The sequence below is a fragment of the Gekko japonicus genome, unplaced genomic scaffold, assembly GCF_001447785.1.
Source record: "Gekko japonicus isolate JY-2015 unplaced genomic scaffold, Gekko_japonicus_V1.1 scaffold745, whole genome shotgun sequence".
Taxonomy (NCBI): Eukaryota; Metazoa; Chordata; class Lepidosauria; order Squamata; family Gekkonidae; genus Gekko; species Gekko japonicus.
Genome location: NW_015164690.1, coordinates 613,716 through 635,522, shown reverse-complemented (window position 1 = coordinate 635,522; position 21,807 = coordinate 613,716). Strand labels below are relative to the sequence as shown.

At 51.3% G+C, this 21,807-nt stretch overlaps 1 protein-coding gene across 1 annotated transcript in view; it reads right to left on the bottom strand.

The window, feature by feature from the left end:
* The window catches only part of POU2F2 (POU class 2 homeobox 2), a 50,919-nt gene that overhangs the window by 16,922 nt on the left and 12,190 nt on the right, over positions 1–21,807 (bottom strand). The window contains exons 2-7 of the mRNA XM_015409383.1: positions 19,001–19,066; positions 14,078–14,112; positions 13,337–13,393; positions 8,178–8,285; positions 1,032–1,137; positions 749–840 (exon numbers count right to left, since the gene is read on the bottom strand). Coding sequence (XP_015264869.1) covers positions 749–840; positions 1,032–1,137; positions 8,178–8,285; positions 13,337–13,393; positions 14,078–14,112; positions 19,001–19,066 — 464 coding nt within the window. The remainder of the gene's footprint in view (positions 1–748; positions 841–1,031; positions 1,138–8,177; positions 8,286–13,336; positions 13,394–14,077; positions 14,113–19,000; positions 19,067–21,807) is intronic.

Below are 21,807 nucleotides of genomic sequence, written 5' to 3'. Positions count from 1 at the left end.
AGAGGTGCAGGAGCTCATTAGCATAACTCATTAGCATAACTCATTAGCATATGCCACACACCCTGCCATCACCAGAAGTGTGTCAGAAGGCAACACCCGGGGGGGGCTCTGCAATTTACCTGGCTGCTTCTTGCTCTGACTGAGGGATGCTGGGAGCAGGGGGTGGGGCTTGTTGCATGTGCCCGCCCCTGTGCTCTTTACTGCTGGAGCTCCGCTCCTGTGCGCTCCTGCAGGAAATGACTCCTGGTTGTCAACCTCCAGCAGTGACCTGGAGATCTCTCGGAATTACAACTTATCTCCAGACAACAGAGATCAGTTGCCCCGGAGGAAATATCAGCTTTTGGAGGATGGACTCTATGGCGGTATACCCTGCTGAGGTCCCTCCCGAGGCTTCACCCCGAAATCTCCAGGAACTTCCCAACCAGAAGAAGAAGAAGAGATTGGATTTATACCTGGCCCTTTACTCAGAGTCTCAGAGCGGCTTACAATCTCCTTCCCTTCCTCTCCCCACAAGACACCCTGTGAGGTAGGCGGGGCTGAGAGAACTCTCTCGAGGACTGCCCTTGAGAGAACAGCTCTGAGAGAACTTGCGACTGACCCGAGGTCACACCAGCAGCTGCAAGTGGAGGAGTGGGGAATCAAACCCGGTTCTCCCAGATGAGAGCCCGCGCTCCTAACCACCGCACCAAACTGGAGTTGGCAAACCACCCCCCCCCTCCCCGAAGCCCCGCTCCTCTCTCACACTCACCTGTGCTGGGAGCCCTGCTCGAGGCTGGTTCGGCAGGAGGCTCCCTGGGTTTTGCTGAGGTAGCTGAAAGAGATTTGGTGTCGAGAGCAGCCCTGCCGAGACAAAGGAAGAGAACGGCTCAGCGCCAGTCGGAAGAGGCCGAATACCGGCTTGCCCCGCAAAGTCCCCCTCGGCAGCTCGATCGATTTGTCGAACCCTCTAAGCGAAATCAGCATTTTGACGCCAAGGGGGGGGGGTGTCTCCCAAACACCCGTAGGGACACACACACCCCTCTCCTCCTTACCCTGCTGTCCCTGCTGGGCCTGTGGTAGCAGGAACTGGGCAGGCGACTGCAAGTGATGCCCTGGAACAAGGACCAGCTGCTGGAGCTGGAGCAGTTGCTGAATGTCCTGGGAAAGGAAGGAAAGGAGAAGGTGGGCTGGGCAGAGTCATAATGGACATCTATCGCTATCTATCTAGTACTGCTCACACGGCGGTCACCTTCAGCAGAAACCAGAACCAAAATAATATTTAAAAAGACCCTGCTCGGTATTATTTCTCTTACATTTGATTATGGCGCCTATGAATGTTGCCACTCAGAGGGTGACATGATCATTTGTGTCCAATAGCAGCCATGACACCCGGGCGTGCGCATTTAGCAATTCCACATCTTTCAGTGAAGGGGTGATTTTGTTGTTGTTGTTCAGTCGCCCAGTCGAGTCCGACTCATCGCGACCCCACGGACCACATCACGCCAGGCCCTCCTGTCTTCCGTTGTGCTCCGGAGTTTGCTCAGTTTCATGTTCGTTGCATCGGTGACACTGTCTAACCATCTCAGCCTTTGCCGTCCCCTTCTTCTTTGACCTTCAGTCTTTCCCAGCATCAGGGCCGGCTCACCCACTAGGCGAACTAGGCATTCGCCTAGAGCGCCGGGCCCTGGATGGGGTGCCGAACTGTGCCTCCCCCCTGGCAAAAGCCCGTGTGCTATTGCAGCTCCCAGCCACGTGGCATGGGGGGCACAAAAGGGGAGCGCAAGGCCACCTCGCCTTCCCCCTCCACCTGGGGTCGGCTTTTGTAAATCCAAATGTGGGGTGTTTTGGTTTGGGTGCCTGGAAACCTCGCCACCTCCTCCTCGCTTGCCTAAAGGGGGAGAAAAGTAGGACTTCCTTCTCTCCAGGCTCTTCCTGGAGGTTGGCAACCCCATAATTGGGTGTGCAGGGGGCGCCAGAAGGTAGCCCCACCTAGGGTGCAAAAAAACCTCAGGCCGGCCCTGCCCAGCATCAGGGTCTTCTCCAGCGAGTGCTCCCTTCTCATTTGGTGGCCAGAATATTTGAGTTCAGCTTCAGGATCTGCCCTTCCAGGGAACAGTCAGGGTTGATTTCTTTTAGGATTGACTGATTTGATCTCCTTGCAGTCCAAGGGACTCTCAAGAGTCTTCTCCAGCACCATAGTTCGAAAGCATTAGCCCTCAACTCGTTGAATATAGGGCACTCCATGATCATATGTTGGATGGTTTTGATTTTATCATATGAGCATCTGCATGTTCTATTAGAGTATGATACTCTATTATATCTGCCCTCCAAAACTGCCAAAACATTCATTCTTGCCAAAGTAAAAGGTCTTCGTGGTTTTGGGACTGTCAATTGATAAAAGATATTTTGGCAGCTGCACTGGGAGGGCATCCTACTGGACATTTCAGAGTCATTTCACATCAGCCGAACCATCACGGAGTTCCCACACACACATGGGAAAGTCCTAGGAATTGTCATTTGGGGAGAGCACAAAGAAGCACCCTCTCGCCCCTCTCCAAAACTACAGTTCCCAGGATTCCCTGGGGGAAGATGCATGCTTATGAGGTGCGTGCCGTCAAGTAGCAACAACCGACTCAGGGCGACACCAGTGAGGGGCTTTCAAGGCAGGTGAGAGGCAGAGGTGGATTGCCGTGTCGCCTTCCTCTGCAGAGTCTTCCTTGGCTGTCTCCCATCCAAATACCGACCCTGCTTAGCTTTCGCGATCTGATGAGATCGGGCTACGCCACGCCGCCTTCCCTCCAAGCATGCTTCTTGGGACGGTTTAAATCTGTACTCTACGTAAGGCCTACAGTAGTTGTCTGCGCCCTGCAGCTCTAGAGCCGGAATCTGGCTCTTTAGAAAAGGAAATGAAATCTTTAGGTTAAGGTATATTGGAGGGGTAGGCGGGGTGCTAGAATAAGCAACAGACAAAGGAAATAGCAGGCAAAGATTTTGATGTAGGGCTGCCGAGACCCTGTCGCTGCCCCCAGCTGCTGACCAGCCAGCCAGTGGGGGGACGTGCCAGCAGCAGAGGGAGGCCAGCGTTGCAGTGACATTGCCGACGACATGACATCACTTCTGCTGTGCACGGGAAGTGGCATCATCACGGAACGCTCTGGCATTTGGGCAAAAACTCTATGGCAAAAAAGGTTTCTACCATAGAGTTTTTGCCCAAATACTAGTGTCCTCACATTGCCAGCGGTGGGATGACATCACTTTTGGGGCACACCAGATGTGATATGGCCATATTGCTGCAATGCCGGCCTAGGCGGCGCCCCCCACCAGTTGCCAAGAGGGTCCTGGCAACCGGGGTTTTTTTTGTGTGAGTATTGTGTGTGTATGTCAAAGCTCCCTTCATCAGATACAAGAATCCTTGCATTTGACAAAGGGAGTGTTGACCTTTGACAGCTGATACCCTGAAAATCTTGTTGGTCACTAGATGCTACTGGACTCGAACAAATTTCACTTTTTATTTTTTGATTCATTTATATGCTCCTTTAAGCAGAGTGGGGTGCTATAGTTGACTGATTCCCGCACTGAGCAAGGGGGTTGGAGTAGGTGACCTCTAGGATACCTTCTAACTCTGTGTCAAGAAACTGGTCTCCTTTAAGAGGGTTTTTTCTGCCTAAGTGTTAGCTTTCTTGCCTATAGACGTCACGACCCCCACCTGCCAGCTTGTGATCAGAATTGTTGCTTCGGCTGGAACTGTTAGCTGTCTTGCCTATAGACATCATCACCCACACCTGCCTACTTGTGATCAGAATTGTTGCTTAGGCTGGCAGAAGTGATTAACTTGCAGCAGCTGAGAACTGTCATCTAAAGTGGTTGACAGCTTGCAATTTAGAGCTCTGTCCTGGGAACAGCTTCCTATTGGCTCAATGGCTTTTCTTTCTGCACCGAGAACTCCAGCCCCCCCAGAACAAAATTTGCCCCACAAGCCACAAAATCCTGGCTACGGGCCTGTATTGGACCTACACTCTAACTGCTACACCACACTGGCTCTCCAGCTGTTCTCCTGCAGACCAACACGGCAACCCTCTGAGACAATCTTCATGTTCAGTGATACCATTTGCAAACGGGCTTTCTTATACCGGCTCCCTGTTCCCCTCTGGCTCTGAATCGGGATGTCGTTTGGCTCTTTGAAAGCTGGCTGATTCCTGCCCCGTGGCCCAGGCTGTGCTCGCAAACAGAAGTCTCTCCGTAGACTGTTAAACCTCTCGTCCTGTGCCTGACGAGCAAGCACAAGGGCCGGATGTGTCTATGTGGCAACTGTGCATAATCTCAGGTGAGCAGGACCCATTCCTCCTCTGGCCCAGAGGGTCTCAGGTGCGCAAGCCCTTACCTGTGCAGTGAGCTGGATTGGTTGCGACAGAGCAAGCTGCGGCGTCTGAGGCTGGTTCTGCGGCGCTGATAGCTCAGTCCCAGACTGCTGGGAGGAGGCAGCGGCGGCGGCAGCGTTGGACTGCTGCACGGCGGCCGCCAGGAGCTGCGCTTGGGCTTGCTGGAGAAGCAGTTGCTGTTGGGCAGGCATCAGCGCCGTGAGCTGCGGGGTGGGGGGGTGGGGCAGAGAAGGCAGGGAAGGGACACGGCGAGGGCAGCAGGGTGAGCCGGGGTGGGGGGGAGGCGACCAAGCCGAAGGAGGGACGCAGGTGAGAAAGAAAGGGAAGGAAGAAGAGGGAAGGAGAGAGGCGTTAAGTCAGGAAGAGCCCGAGGGTGCAGCGGGTTAGTGGCGCCATTCCCCCTCCCCGCCAGCAGAGGCACTGGAGTACTCAAAAGCAGACAAGACAAGCAGCCGATTCCTCTGGGTTGCCAACTCCTTTCCTCACAGAGGTTCCTGGGCTTGTAATTCACACACAACAAGGACATGTTCACCACATTGAAAGAGGCCTTCACGTTAGGGCTGCCAGCACCGGGCTGGGAAATCCCTGGAGATTGTACAGGTAGAGCCTGGGGACAGCGAGTTTGGGAGAAGTGAGGGAGCCCAGCATGGTATAACGCCATAGAGTCTGCCCTTCAAAGCCCTTCAACCAATACAAACAACCATGATATAGTTACTAAGAACTTATTTTAAGTAAATTTCTATGCAATTCACTTATATTATTGTTGTTGTTAGCCATTCAGTCGTGTTTAGACTCTTGGCGATTCTATGGGCCAGCTCTCTCCGCGTTTTCCAATCCTGTACTGTTTTCTTTGAGTCGTTCCATGCTCAGGCTGGTATCGACTTTTATGGTGTCTAGCCACCGCGTTCATGGTTTCCTTTTGCTGCTAACCAATCCAAGCATAACTGTTTTTTCTAGTGCGTTCTTCCGCATGACATGGCTGAAATAAGTCAGTCGCAGTTTTATGATTTTTCCTTCCAATTCACTTATACTACTTAAACCCAGGAGCTGCGGTGGCTCAAGTGGTTAAGACGCTGAACTGCAGGCTGTGGAAGGTCGGTAGATCAGCAGTTCAAGACCCGAGTGTGCCGCATGACGGAGTGAGCTCCCGTCTCTAGTTCCAGCTCCTGCCAACCTAGCAGTTCAAAAGCAAGAAATTGCAAGTAGATAAATAGGTACCACTCCGGTGGGAAGGTAACAGTGTTCCGTGCGCCTTGGTGTTTAGTCATGCCGGCCACATGACCACGGAAACGTCTTCGGACAGCGCTGGCTCTACGGCTTTGAAAGGGAGATGAGCACCGCAACCCTAGAGTCGGACTTGACTGGCTTTCGAGCAAGGGAACCTTTACCTTTTTACTTAAACCCAACAAAGATTTTTAACATTAATAGATACCAAAGAATTTTGTTTCTTTTCGTCAACTTTGAACGGACGAAAAAGTTGACAATTAGACGTCCAGAGTGACTATATGGACTGGTATTTGACCTAAGCGTTATATTCATCATAGAGGAATTATGGACACTGTAAAATTCTTTGGTATCTATTAATGTTAGAAACATAAGTGAATTGCATTGAAATTTACATAAAATAAGCTCTTTGTAACTCTGTCATGGTTGTTTGTATTGGCTGCCCACCTGGAGGTTGGGTTGGGGGATTTGGGGGTGGAGCCTGGTAGGGGAAGAGTTCGGAGAGGGGAGGGTGTGGTGCGGAAGAGTCCACCCTCTGAAGCCGCCATTTTCTCCAGGGGAACTGATCTCTACAGTCTGGAGACTGGCTGGAATTCCAGGAAGAATTCCACTTCCCCCTACTTGGAGCTTGACAGCCCAACTTCACACTGTGGAGGTGCCAGACAGGAAAGGGAGGAGTTTGGTATGTTGAATTTCTCCTTGTCGCTCTGCTGGAAAAGGTACATAAGGCGGGAATGGAGCTGGCAACCCTACGTTTCTCCCGTTCCTGACAGGCACGGATGGGGACCCTCCGAGGAGCACCCCTTTCTAGGCCCTTTGCTCCTGACACAAGTGTAGGCAATGTTCTACTTGGGCAGGGAGGGGCAGGAATTAAGACCCATTCGAAACACCAATCACAGTATCAGCTGCTGACCAGGTCAGTAGGGAAGGACCCCCCCAGACCTGCAGCCCCCTCCCCGCAAAGATGTTTGACCTCAGAAAAAGATCGGAGTTGCACATCGCCACAGTCCATAGCTGTGAAGTCTAGTTTGTGAGCTATTGGCATCAAAGTTGTGAGTGAGCGATTTGGCTACTGCATGAATTAGTTTGCTCTGGAGCCCTCCTTTCTGAGCAAAGACAGAAATGTGTGAGCCGGAGGCTATAAAACAGTGCGCTAGCTCACACTAACTCAGCTTAGAGGGAACACTGGTGCCGGCATTTCCAGCCTAAAACAGAACTAGATTCCAGCTCTAACGTCCAGTGCAAAATGTACCAAACAGAAGCCGAGTCCAAAAGCAATTCTGCTTTACATCCGCTGAGAATCATGGCCAATGGCAACTTCCAGTTCTTACCAACTTCCGGTTCTTTCCAGAAGTGCAGGCTTCGAACTTTAATTTCAGCCGCCACTCCATGGACCTCAGAGGATTGCCTAATACCTCTCCTTTCTCCTTCCAGGTCTATAGCTGAGCCCCAGCATCTTAGAAAAGGTACCCCTCCCTGGCTCCTTCTCACCCAAGGTCCAACCCATCTATGGAACCCCTTTGAGGGGTGTTTGCCTAGCCACTCAGGTAAAGGTCTTACACCATCACCTACTGCCTGGTCCTTTAATCTGGAGATGCCAGGGCTTGAACCTGGGATCTTCTGCATGCAAGACAGATGCTCTATCACTGAGCCACAGGCCCTCCCTTACCAATGAACACATGAAGCTGCCTTCTACTGAATCAGACCTCTGATCTATCATGGTCAGTATCATCTATTCCAACTGGCAGCGGCTTGCCAGGGTCTCAGGCGGAGGTCTTTCACATCACCTCCTGCCTGGTCATTTTAACTGGAGATGCCGGGGATCGAACCTGGGACCTTCTGCACGCCAAGCAGACTCCCTACCATTGAGCTACAGCCCCACTTCATGACTCTCCAGGGTCTCAGGCGGAGGTCTTTCCCATCACCTGCTGCCTGATCCTTTTAACTGGAGATGGTGGGGATTGAACCTGGGACCTTCTGCATACCAAGCAGAGGCTCTGCCACTGAACTACAGCCCCACTTCATGGCTCTCCAGGGTCTCAGGCGGAGGTCTTTCACATCACCTGCCACCTGGTCCTTTTAGCTGGAGATGCCGAAGACTGAACCTGGGACTTTCCGCAGGCCGAGCAAGTCGTCCACCACCACTGGGCCATAGCCCCACCCGCTTTGCTTAAGCAAAGGTGAATCACGGGTCCGTGATCTCTCACCAACCGTTACGGTTGCCGACTCCAAGCTGGAAGTTCCTGGAGATTTGGGGGTGGAGCCTGGGGAGGACAGGGTTTGTGGAGGAAAGGGAACTCAGCAGGGATGTGGCGCCACAGGGACCACCCTCCAAAGCAGCCATTTCCTCCAGGGGAACTGATGCCTGTCGTCTGAAGAGCAGTTGTGATTCCCTGGAGGTTGGCAAACCTAAATTGGGGGGGGGGGTTGTCTTTTCCCCCTCTCTGCTGGGCTCCGATTCACCCCTTGAGGTCAAAGCAGCTTCAGGGCTCTCCGTCCCAGAATCAGGTCACTCCCCCACTGTACTGGCTTCCATGCCACAATTCTGGAACCGCTTCTGCCGAGCAGGAATACCGCTGGGGTCCATCCACTTACCCCCGCCAGCTGGCTGCCAGCTAACATAAGCTGGGCTTGGGGTAGATGCGGCTGCTGGGCTGGGGGGGCCGGTGCCGGAGGCATTTCTGTGGGGTCTTCAGCTTTGATCTGGACAGGGGAAAGCAAGAAGGGGAAAGAGAGAATCACTCCGGTTCCTTTCTGATGGACTCGGTGTGACGGATGTGGCCCGCCGTTCTCTTTCCCAGGACCCGGGCTGGGTTATTTTTAGGAACAAAGGTCACGGCTTTCCTCTCCCACCCGCAGCCTCCCCCCCATCCCTCGCCTAAAGGAAGCCACCTCGGCCTCAGCCACCTGCCCGGAGGGGAAACACTAAAAAGAGGAAGTCGCAAGGTTTTCACAGGCCGAGCTGGTCTGGGCCAGAAGTACCAAGCTTCAAGGGCGGCCGTAAGAAATTCACGGCCTGACACGACAGATGCAAAAAGAGGATGGTGGCTCAGCGGAGCTGGGACACAGCCATGCTACAGGGCAGGTCACTCACCTGCACTTTGTGCGGGATGGGGGGGGGGAAATGGGAAAAAATTCCGTGCATGGGCCGATTGGTTTCTGCAACCGGCATCGATTGTGCCCCGCAAGCACATTTTACAGGCTCAGGCTGCTGCTGATGTGAGCTGCTTCGGAAGGACAGGGTGCTCGGCGAGGCGCTGAGATCCCGCCCACCGACCACCTATCGTGGTATATCTCTCCAGCGCATCGCCCGGGCGGCTTCCTGTTTTGCTGCAGAGCCCGGGGCGCTGGGAATTCCCCCCCCCCAGGGCCGGCCTTGATTCAAGAGTTTCTATCGCACTGATAACAAAAGCGGGAAGCGGCCCACAGTCCTGCCCCGCCTACCCGCCACCCGGCCTCTCTCTTTCATGTGTGTAAAGCGCGCCACACTGGAGGGGAAGGCAGTTCTCCGGGGCCAGCCCCACAGCCGAAGCAAAGTTCAGCCGAGAGGGCAGCACCCATTGCAGGGATGCTGACAGAGCGGCAGTGTAATAGATAAGGCCAGACCTGCATCTGGCGCTCTCCAAGGCAGGCCCATAGCCAGGCCCGTAGCCAGGATTTTTTAAGTCAGGGGGCATTTAAATTTCTTAGGGGGCACTGGCTAGTCAATTTAATCTGGGGGAGAAGACCATGACACCCTGGGCTAGATGGGAAGTCAGGGGCCCTTGCCAGGAAGTCAGGGAGCCTAGCCCCGAAATGCTCCACTGTAGCGATGGGCCTGCCCATAGCCAGGATTTTGTGGCTTGCGGGGCAAATTTTTTTCTGGTGGGGCTGGAGTTCTCGGTGCAGAAATAAAAGCCATTTAGCCAAAATGAACCTGTTAGCCAGGATAGAGCTCTGAAATGCAAGCTGTCGACCGCCCTGGATGACAGTTCTCAGCTGCCGCAAGTTAATCACTTCTGCCAGCCGAAGCAACAATTCTGATCACAAGCTGGCAGGTGGGGGTCATGACGTCTATAGGCAAGAAAGCTAACACTTAGGCAGAAAAAACCCTCTTAAAGGAGACCAGTTTCTTGACACAGCGTTAGAAGGGATCCTAAAGGTCACCTACTCCAACCCCCCTTGCTAAGTCCGGGAATTAGTCAACTACAGCACCTCCACTCTGCTTAAAGGAGCACACACCTTTTAAAAAATGTTTTGAAATGATTGACAAAAGCATTTACAGGGGAAATTCTGATGGGGCTTTAAGAAAGGGGGTAGAGCCCCAAAAAGCCCCACCGTAGCTACGGGTCTTCTGCTAGGCACAGAAGGGTCTGTCCCACACCAGCTGCCTGAGGTCGTTTGAACAGGAAATGCCAGATATTAAATCTGGGGCCCTGAGTGTGCAAAAAAGTGCAGATTTTATTTTATTTTATTTATTTATCAGATTTATATCTCCCCCTCCCAGCCGAAGCCAACTCAGGGTGGCTTAGATAAAAGAATAAAAACACACAAGTAAGTTGTTTAAATAATCCTAAAACCCTATAAAACATTCCAAATGCTCTGAACTCTGGGTGCCTCCATCAGTCCAAGTGGCGGACCCCAAAGATCCCTGGCTGTGTGGCGGGAGGAGTAACTTCCGGGTTGTCCCTTGATCAATTGGCTATAGGGTTGCCAGATCTGGGTTGGGAAATACATGGAGATTTGGGGGGTGGAGCCAGAGGAAGGCGGGGTTCGGGGAGGGGAGGGACTTCGATGGGGTAGAATGCCATAGAGTTCACCTTCCGAAGTGGCCGTTTCCTCCAGGTGAACTGATCTCTTGTCGCCTGGAGATCAGCTATAATCCTAGGAGACCTTCAGCCACCACCTGGAGGTTGGCGACCCCAGCTATGGCGCCTTTATCTCATGACCTTCAAGTCTCCAGCAAATAACTGCCTGTGGGATGCAGCCTTAGACCCCTTGCCAGAGAGCTCTGTGGCAGCTCTTTCAATAGGCACGGCAAAGGGCGGAGGTTGCTGCTGCTGTTTAGGCCTGAGCAGGGGTCATTTCCTGCAGGAGCGCACAGGAGCGGTGCTCCGGCAGTAAAGAGCCCGGGGGGCGGGAACACGCAACAAGCCCCACCCCCTGCTACCAGCAGCCCTCAGTCAGAGCAAGAAGCAGCCTGGTAAGTTGCAGAGCCCCCCCGGTCCAAAACAGTCCAGTTGCACCTTTAAGACCAAGTTTTATTCAGGTACAAGCTCTCCCTCCTATGCAAGGGCAGATCTGCACATTCCCCCCCCCCCAATAGCTAGCAATCCAAAAGAGTCCAGTGGAGCCTGAGCGGTGGGTGTTGCCTTCTGACACGCTTCCAGTGATGCTAATAAGTCATGCTAATGAGTTATGCTAATGAGCTCCTGCACCTCTTTTTCTACGAAATGACCCCTGGGCCTGAGTACCCTAAGGAAGGCTAGAGTAGAAGCAGAATGAATCCAAAGCCATCCTGAGGCTTTGTAACTCTGCAGGTTTTTTCCTTAGAGATGGGGTTTTTTTTAGAAGGGTGTCATGAATGCATTGATCAAGAATGCTGAAAAGTACTCAGAACGTGGAGTGCGCGTGGAGGAGGGGAGGAGGTGGGCAGGCCGCTGGCTTCTATAAATCTCCAGGGTGATTCTCCAAAAAACCAGATTGGTCCCCCCCACCTCCCGGCAATTTTGCAACAGATTTTTGTGGTGGGCTGGAGCTGATGCAGGACTCCCTCTGGTGTATGCGGATGATGCATACATTGAGAGACTTAAGCTACCACTGCTAATTATTTGTGTATGGTCCCACCACCTACGGTACTGGGAGAATCATGTGACATAAAGCCCCCTCTCCCCACGCCCCCAAGCACTAGAGGCCTTGCAAAAATCAAAATAATGTTTCCTCATTGATATTACAGTCTTTGTAATCTGACTCCTCTCCCCCCCACCCCTAGCCGGCTGGAAATGAGGACAGGCAGATGAAGATGTGGAGCTGCCTTATACCGAATCAGAGCGCCGTTGCATCAAGGTCAGTATTGCCCGCTCAGGCTGGCAGCAGCTCTCCAGGGCCTCAGGTTGAGGTTTTTCACATCAACTCCAGCTTGGTCCATTTTAACTGGAGATGCTGGGGACTGAACCTAGGACCTTCTGCATGCCAAGCAAATGCTCTTCCCCTGAGCTACAACCTGAGGCATTTAACTCCCAGTAGGTTGCTGTAGAGGGCGTTAGAGAACACTGCTGCTTATCCCCCGCAAGGGTCACACCTGGGAAATCTGGGGCCATGAAGACGCTCCCAACTAGAACAGGGCAGGATGGTGGGAGGATGTTCAGCCTGGCGGGACGTCATGGGTGCTACAAGCATCGGTGGGGAACTGGCTCCCCCTGTTGAACATGGTGAATACTGCAGGTTGATAATTTCCCCTCTCCCCCAGCTTTTGGGAAAGCATTATACTGCACTTTATTGTGTTTTACTGGTACTCCACAAGACTAGTATCTCAGGGGATAGATTTCTCAGGGGAACAATAGGGACTAGGAAGTTAGGACCAAGCCAGAGCACAGGGATATCTCAGGGCTACCCCCATCTGAGGTTGCTGCAGTCTGTGCTGAGTGATGACTCAGATTTCTCAGATAAAGAGCTACCTGCTAACCCTCAGCCAGTAACTGAGCAGCCGGCTGCAGCTGGCTCTGAGCCAGGAGAACAACAAGAGATCAGGTTACCGGCTGATCAGGACTCACAGCCTACAGCTGAAACCGAGCCAACCCCTTGTAGCTCTGAAGCAGTAAACAAGTCTTCAGAAGCCACTCCCAGCCCACCCAGCTCACCCACACCCTTGCAGCCACTGATGCTGTCAGAGACACTTAGAGTTGCAAGAAAGGAGAAGAAGTGTGAGAGTCATGGCCTGTCGTCAGCTGTCAACTGAAGAGACAAATGAGTAGTTTTAGGATGACTGCCAAGGAATTTGCTGGGAGTTTAGCTTGTTAAGACTTGGCTATAGATTCAGCTGGGAGAAGCAGCAGTTTGTGGAGGCAACAAGTATACTGTGCTACCAACCTTGCTGCTACTGGACATGACAACTGGTTTTTCTGGAACCCCTGACCTTGGACTTGCTGACTAGAACACCTTGACCCTAGACTGGACTTTGGTAACCCTACTCTCTGGAACCCCTGACTTTTCACCTGGACTTTGGTTACTCTCTGCAACCTTGCCTGTGACCTGCTCTGCTGCACCCCAGCCTGTGCTTCCTGGGGAAGCTACATCAGTACAATTGCCAACTCTGGGTCGGAAAATCTGTGGAGATTTGGGGGTGGAGCCTGGGGAGGAGGAGGGTCAGGGAGGGGAAGGATCTCAGTGGGTTATAATACCATAGAGTCTACCCTTCAAAGCAGTCATTTCTCTCCAGGGGAACTGATCTCTGGAGACTCATTATAACTCTGGGAGAACTCTGGGCCCCACCTGGAGGATGGCAATCCTACTCCATCCCTATAAAAAGAGCAGTGAGATGCAGGGTGGAGCGATATCAGTTCTGCAGTTAGCTGGGAAGAGCTGTCTCCCTCTGGTGGCTGCGCACAATGCTACAGGAGGATCATCCGATCGGATGTTTCTAACACTACGGGAATAGGAAGAAGAGACCCCACAGGGATATACCAGCCGCATTTCAAGTCTGGAAGCGAAATGGGGCACTCCCTTGTGGGCAAGAGCAGAAGCGGCAAGTGGGTTCAAGGGAGGCTGGCTCTTACCTTGCTGCCCGTGCTGGTTGGGGATGGGGAGAACGGGGAAGGTTTGCTCTGCTGGGTCTGAAATTGGGAAAAGAGAGAGAGAGAGAAAGGAGGTTAGCACAGACCAAGCAGGTCTGTAGGGTTGCCAGATCCTCCCAGGTCCTTCCCGGGATCTTCTGCCACACGCGAAAGTGACCCAGAAGTGACATCATTGTGTTGCTGGCTTTGGGGGTGATGCTCTAGTTTTTGGGCAAAACTCTATGGTTTTTTGCCTTCAAAACCATAGAATTTGCCCAAAACCTAGAACGTCATCCAACGTCAGCAACACGATGACATCACTTCCAGGTGATGTCATCATGACAGGGATGTCGAACAGCAACATGCCTGTTTGGGGGTGGAGCTTCCCCTGCCAGCCAGCTGACCTGCGGTGGGTTGGAGCCCTGGAAATCAGGGGGAAACCCACCTGGACCATGAGGGGGGTCTGTCTATAGGGTTGACAACTCCAGGTTGGGAAATTCCTGGATATTTAGGGGTGGAGCCTGGGGAGGGCAGTTTTTAGAAAGTGAAGGGACCTCAGTGGAGTCCACCCTCCAAAGCAGATGTTTTCCCCAGAGGAACTGTAGTCTGGAGATCAGTTGTAACTCTGGGAGAGCTCCAGCCAAAAGACTGGAAACCCTAAGACGGAGTAAGTGTGCATGCAATTCTTGCCCACAGCTTCCTCCCCCTCCCCACCCTTCATACCTCCTTCCCAACGTTTCTCACCTGGTGGTTTGTGTCAGGTCCATTTCTTTCTGTATCTGGAACCAAAGCAGAAAAGCATTCCATGAGTCCTCTGCGTGGCAATCAGCACGAGAATTCCCACCTGTCGCCTGGGCCTGCACATTTCCACGCATGGGGTTTTATCCATAGGGATCCCCCAGGCTGGCTGCCAACAGACAGAGGTGGTTGGCCATTGCCTGCCTCTGCATAGCGACCCTGGGCCTCCCTGGTGGTCTCCCATCCAAGTACTAACCAGGGCCGACCCTACTTAGCTTCTGAGATCTAACGAGACTGTGCTAGCCTGGGCCATCCAGTTCAGCGCAGAGGCAGACAGAGGTCGCTTGCCACTGCCTGCCTCTGCGACTTCCTTGGTGGTCTCCATTCCAAGTAGTAACCTGGACCAACCCTGCTTAGCTTCTGAGATCTAACAAGCCGTGCTAGCCTGGGCCATCCAGGGTAGGGAGGGGCAGGGCAGAGACAGAGGTGGTTTGCCATTGCCTGCCTCTGCATAGCAACACTGAACTAAATGGCTCTTTTTGTGGCAGGAGCTCCTTTGCATATTAAGCCACACACCCCTAGTGTAGCCAATCCTCCAAGAGCTTACAGAGCTCTTCTTACTGGGGCTACTGTAAGATCTTGGAGGATTGGCTACATCAGGGGTGTGTGGCCTAATATGCAAAGGAGCTCCTGCTACAAAAAGAGCCCTCCATTCCACGTACTAATCCGGGCCGACCCTGCCCAGCTTCTGAGATCTGACAGGACTGTGCTAGCCTTGGCCATCCAGTCAGGGCCCTCACAGCTTACCTGTCCTCGATACAACTCAGTATTCAGGGCCAGGCTGCCACGATTGTGTTAAGAAGTGGGTAATCCGTTAAATCTCTCTAGATCAAAGCGTCTATGTGCTTAACTTCATTAATGATTATGTTTCTAGGAAGCTTCGGGAAATCTGCCACTACATTTAATTGGGCTTAGTAAGCGGCAAAACATTGGAAGGCACAGACGGATGTTTTGAAACAAGAATGCCTGAAGAAGATGGGAGCGCTGATAATGTCAGCAAAATTCAAAGTGTTATCTGAAATCGAATGCAATTTTTAAAAAATCAAGGTCTGCTCTCCACAATTAGCATATTTTAGAGTCCATCCTCTCTTGCTGGTTGCCATTTTACATGGCTTGCAACACACTCCAAATCAGGTCTACTCAGTGGAGATTCCTCCAAAGCAAGCGGTGTTACGATGGCACCGTAGGTCTAGCGGAAGAAATCAATGTGTTTTGTATCTCGGTTGATATTTACTTCCCTCTTACTTCCCTGTGCCTGGCGAGGTGTGCTTATACCTTTGTATGTTTGTAATTGTTAATATTGTGGCTTCTTTTTTGCTGAAATATGTTAAAAAAAAATTTAAGCAGGTCCTCTGAGTTGCATATTTCTTTTTCTTTTTCTATAATATAACCGTCCGGCTCTTTGTACAGCAGGAACTCCTTTTCATATTAGGCGACACACCCCTAATGTAGCCAATCCTCCAAGAGCTTACCGAGCTCTTCTTACTGGGGCTACTGTAAGCTCTTGGAGGATTGGTTACATCAGGGGTGTGTGGCCTAATATGCAAAGGAGCTCCTGCTACAAAAAGAGCCCTCCATTCCACGTACTAATCCGGGCCGACCCTGCCCAGCTTCTGAGATCTGACAGGACTGTGCTAGCCTTGGCCATCCAGTCAGGGCCCTCACAGCTTGCCTGTCCTCGATGCAACTCAGTATTCAGGGCCAGGCTGCCACGATTGTGTTAAGAAGTGGGTAATCCGTTAAATCTCTCTAGATCAAAGCGTCTATGTGCTTAACTTCATTAATGATTATATCCGCCACTCTTAACCACTACACCAAACCATAGCTTGCATGGCATGCATGCTGATTTTTTTAAAAAGGGGAGAAAGGACCACCCAAAAAGGTTATCACAGGAACTGTGAAACAGGGGCTGTGTAAGGAGGGGAGGCGGATAAATTGAGTGGGAAATATCCCATTATACCCAATTCTATGGGACAAAAAACCCCATCCTGGTTAACTAGGAAGTGGGGGGAGCATGAAGCAACCCGAAGATACACTGCCCCCTCCAGAGAGATTCTTGCAACATAAATCCATGTGCACATCCCCATCCTTCACCTCCAAGGGTCATAGTGAAGGGTGCTTTTGCTTTTTTTTTTAAATTGATATGTATATTCCACTTTTCTTCTGATCAACGGGACTCGGAAGATTACATCAATTAAAACTAATTAACCTCTTGAGCAACTGGTACCAACTAAAACAAACTTAACATTTAAAAACAGAGAGCCAGTGTGGTGTAGTGGTGAGAGTTTCGGACTTGGATCTGGGAGGATCCAGGTTCGAAACCCCACTCCGCCATGGAAGGTTGCTGGGTGACCTTCGGCCAGTCACACACTCTCAGCCTGACCTACCTTATGGGCTTGTTGTAAGGATAAAATAAAGGACACGAGAATTGTGTAAATGGCTTTGGGGTCCCCCTTGGGAAGTAAGGCAGGGTACCAATGAAGTCAACCAATTCACAGATATAGGCATAAAAAGAAGCAGACCAACATCTCCAGTCGAGAAGAAGAGGAGGAGGAGGAGGAGGAGGAGGAGACGACTGGATTTCTACCCTGCCCTTCACTACCCGAAGGAGCCTCAGAGTGGCTTACAATCTCCTTTCTCTTCCCTTCCCCACGACAGACACCCTGGGGCTGAGAGAGCTCTTTCGAGAACCGCTCCTGAGAGGACAGCTCTGAAAGAACTTGTGACTGACCCAAGGTCACACCAGCAGCTGCATGTGGAGATTGGGGCACCAGACCCGGTTCTCCCAGATTAGAGTCTGCGCTCCTAACCACTACACCAAACTGGCCATCAACCGCACACCAAGAATATTTCCATTTTACAGAGCCTCCAGAATCTTTGCAAGGATCAGGGGTCATTTCCTGCAGGAGCGAGGTCCAGCAGTGGGGCCAGGACATTAGAAGCCCTCCCACTGTTGACCCCCCCCCCCAAGCACCAAGAAGACAGAGCATCACTTGCCCCAGAGCCCCTAGCTATACCTTGTGGCTAATAGCCACTGATGGACCTCTGCTCCATATGCTTATCTAATTCCCTTTTGAAGCCGTCCATGCTTGTAGCACCCACCACTTCCTGTGGCAGTGAATTCCATGTGTTAATCACTCTTTGGGTGAAGAAGTACTTCCTTTTATCCGTTCTAACCCGAACGCTCTGCAGTTTCATGGAGTGCCCACGAGTTCTTGTATTGTGAGAAAGGGAGAAAAGTACCTCTTTCTCTACCTGCTCTTTCCCATGCATAATCTTATAAACCTCAATCATGTCACCCCTCAGTCGCAATGCATGGCTAGGAATAAATACAGTGAAGCAACATGTTGAATACCGGCAAACAGATTGATGACTTACTGAACCAGTCCTCGAAAAATCGTCCCTGCTTGTGATCAGTGAACAGAGCATGAGCCAAACTGGCAGGTGTTCATATGTCCCTAGCCAGGAGTAAGCTACGATGTCCATGTTTGTACAGAATGCAGAACCGTATTTAAGACTAACTGTGGTTAACAAAACAAAGTATGAATCCAGTGGCACCTTTAAGACCAACAAAGTCTATTTCTTTGGATGGAATATTGCCAGAAGAAGGCAGCATGCACATAAGAACATAAGAGACGCCAATGTTGGATCAGGCCAAAGGCCCATCCAGTCCAACACTCTGTGTCACACAGTGGCCAGAAATACCAGTGCCATCAGGAGGTCCAGCAGTGGGGCCAGGACATTAGAAGCCCTCCCACTGTTGACCCCCCCAAGCAACAAGAAGACAGAGCATCACTTGCCCCAGAGCCCCTAGCTATACCTTGTGGCTAATAGCCACTGATGGACCTCTGCTCCATATGCTTATCTAATTCCCTTTTGAAGCCGTCCATGCTTGTAGCACCCACCACTTCCTGTGGCAGTGAATTCCAAGTGTTAATCACTCCTTGGGTGAAGAAGTACTTCCTTTTATCCGTTCTAACCCGACCGCTCAGCAATTTCATGGAGTGCCCACGAGTTCTTGTATTGTGAGAAAGGGAGAAAAGTACCTCTTTCTTTACCTGCTCTTTCCCATGCATAATCTTATAAACCTCGATCATGTCATTATGCTAATGAGTTATGCTAATGAGCTCCTGCATCTCTTTTTCTACGAAATGACCCCTGGCAAGGATACAGCCTTCCTCACATCCTTGGGAAGCCTGTTCAGGAGCAGCCGCCGAGAAGGCCCAGTCCCGAGCTGAAACAGTTCTCGCGGATCAGAGCAGAGTAACGACTAATAACCCCCCTGGTCTGACGATCGGAGCTGACTAGCAGGCGTATGTGGGTAACCACAGTTGTTGTTAAGCCTCTTTGATAACACTAGTTTGTTACTCTGCCTGGGTCCTCCTCACACCTCATTCGGTCACGTATCGAGGGAAACCTACTGGAAAAGGAGTGTATAAAGGGGTAGGGTGGGTACTCTGGGCCCTCCCGAGGAGGGCCATACCAGAGTGGTGGCAGCCATTGCAGAGCCTCGCTAGCCGCCGCCCACGACATCCACCAAGGCTTCTGATTGGCTACTGGAGATTTGATTGGCTGTGCAATTTTTAAAAAAATGTTGCTTCGGCAGCAGCTGCCCCCGCAGCACAAGGGTCTCCACTTGTGTGGCTGAAATTAAGCTGTGGCAATCGTTCTGTGGCTGGCTCCACCTCCTGCGACAGCCATTTTGTTGTTGCGCCCACCGTGCCGTGTCAAAATTCCAAATGTGACCGTAGGCTCAGAAAGATTGGGGACCCCTGTCCCAGGTTCGGGACCCCTGTTCAGGTTGGGGACCCCTGTTTAACCTGTAAGTGATAACTAAGTCTTCATTCCCTCCCCGGCAGGTATTGCTACCTGTGTGCTCCTCTTGCAGGTCCAGTCGCGCCTTCTCCAGCTCCAGGGGCTTAGACATTCTTATTTCTAAGAGAGAGAAAGAGAGAAAAGCAGGGAAAACGGGGATGAGCATTGAGAAGAAGAAGAAGAGTTCGTTATTATAGCCCACTCTTCACTACCCGAAGGAGTCTCAGAGCAGCTTACAATTGCCTTCCCTTCCTCTCCCCACAACAGACACCTTGCGAGGTAGGTGGAGCTGAGAGAGTTCTGAGAGAACTGTGACTGACCCAAGGTCACCCAGCCGGCTGCATGTGGAGAAGTGGGGAATCAAACTTGGTTCTCCAGATTAAAGTTCACCACTTTTAACCACTACACCAAGATCCCTGACTCCGTGGTTCAGCTTTCCTCCATCCACTGGCAGGAGCACCTACGGCTTCTCTACCTATCCTATTTCAGCACAAATTCAATGACGACTGCCTTAAACCGAACGGGTGAGAGACGGACAGATGGGCAGATAGGATGGAGAGTAAATGGTTTTTTTTAAAGGACAAGGGAGAGGAGGAGGTATGGCAATTCGTTTTCTGCAACCCTGTGCGTACAGGGTGAGCAATTTCTCATTGCGTTCTCTTTCAAGAACTGCTCGTGAGAGAACAGCTCTGAAAGAACTTGTGACTGACCCATGGTCACCCAGCTGGTTACATGTGGAGGAATGGGGAATCAAACCCAGCAGATTAGAGTCCACCGCTCTTAACCACTACACCAAACTGGCTCTGCAACTGATTAAAGCAGTCCTAAATTGTGATTTAAATTCTGGTTCTATGTATTTTTATGTACCCTATGTGGTGCTGGAGGAGAGCTTTACAGATACGTGGACTGCCAAAAAGACAAATCAGAGGGTTCTAGGACAAATCAAGCCGGAACTCTCTCTAGAAGCTAAAATGACTAAACTGAGGCTATTGTACTTTGGTCACATTGTGAGAAGACACTGGAAAAGACGACAATGCTAGGGAAAGTTGAAGGCGGCGGGAAAAGAGGGAGACCCAACGTGAGATGGATTGACTGCATCGAGGAAGCCCCGCCCCCCAGTCTGCAAGACCTAAGCAAGGCTATTCATGATAGGACGTTTTGGAGGTCAATAATTCATACGGCCGCCATAGGTCGGAAGTGAATTCACGGCACTTAACATGCACACATCGACACTATTCTATCAACACTGCATGCCACTTGCCGCTCCGTAAGGAAGAAAGGCAGTTAATTAATGTTTGAATTAATTAATTAATAATTTCCCCACCCCCCCCAAGTACATAGGACTTTGAAGCACTAAAACTACAACTGGGCTAGAATAACTTTCAGGAAAAGAAAACTGGGTTGGGATGGAGGGATAGGCACAAATGGACAATGGAAAGTTGGAATAATTATGTCTTTGAATGCGTACAATCAGATATATTTGCACAGATAATTACTGAAGAGACATGGGAGGAGAAATGTCAAAAGATTAGAAATAAATGGGTGGGATATAAGGAATGGGCGGAAAGGGGGGAAGCCAATCCAAATATCCAAATACGAACGAAGAATCTGTGCACATGGTTAAAAATATGAAGATACTATAAGGAGGGAATGGGGGAGGGGGGTAAAATGATTGTACAGTGATTTAATGTAAGATTATGTATATAAGCTTCAATAATTTTTTTTAAAAAGGAAAAGAAAACTGGGGAGGGGGTTGGGAGGAGGGTAGTCTGGAAAGGCCCTGTGCTTCTGGGGCAGACTCAACTTTTCCCCTAGTCGGTCGAACCAAAAAGTGAAACCAAGGAAACGGAGTCCTATACCACCAGGCTTCCCCAAATGAAAAACTGGGGGGGTGGGGGGGTGGAAGTCATGAAGCCTTTGGCCGATATCAATCCCAGCCCTTTGCTTCAAGGCCCTCCATGCCCCGACGGATCAACGCACCTAACGGTGACCCCATCGACAGCTCTGGCAGACAGAGGAGACCACCCCAAAAGGCGCCCAGTTATCAGGCGTCAGTCTGTGGGTCGGAGAGAGTTCCAGGTGACCCAGGGATAGGGGCTGGTTTGAGGTCTGGGAGCCCCCCCTGGGTATCCTGGGCAAAAAACACCTCAGAGCTTTCCGCAGACGTCAACCAATGTTTGGCTCCACACCAAGATGGCCGCTCCGGCTCTCAGAGAACAGGCCTCTCCTGAATCTGGGCCCCAGGAACTGCCTCAGCTCTGGTGCTGGAAAAGAGCCAAGCCACATCCCACAGGGGAAAGACAAGACAAGGGAAAGCGCTGGTCGCCACCAGTCACTGAGGCCCGAGAGAAACATCCTTTCCAGAAACCCGCACCCGGCCTCCAAATTCAGATCCGAGCACTCCCCCCCTCAAAAAAAAAGACATTTTATTCTTTCATGGTCTGCCCAGCAACAATTCTGCAGTAGGGGTGGTAGGTAATACCTACAGTCAAGGCTCTTTTTGTAGAAAAAGCCCAGCAGGAACTCATTAGCATAATAGGCCACACCCAACAGCAGAATCTCATTAGCATATTAGGCCACACCCTGAGATAGCAGCTTATTAGCATATTAGGCCACACACCCCACGTTACCAGAAGTGTGGTCATCCAGCCACACCCACCTTTTGCTTCTTATTCTATTTACTTTGTTTGTTGTCAAAACCCAGGGCCTTTTTTTGTAGCAGGAACCCTTTGCATGTTAGGCCACACACCCCTAATGTAGCCAATCCTAATGAGTTTCTGCTGTTGGGTGTGGCCTATTATGCTAATGAGTTCCTGCTGGGCGTGGCCAACTCGGGAGCCAGCCGGAACTCCGTTCCTGTG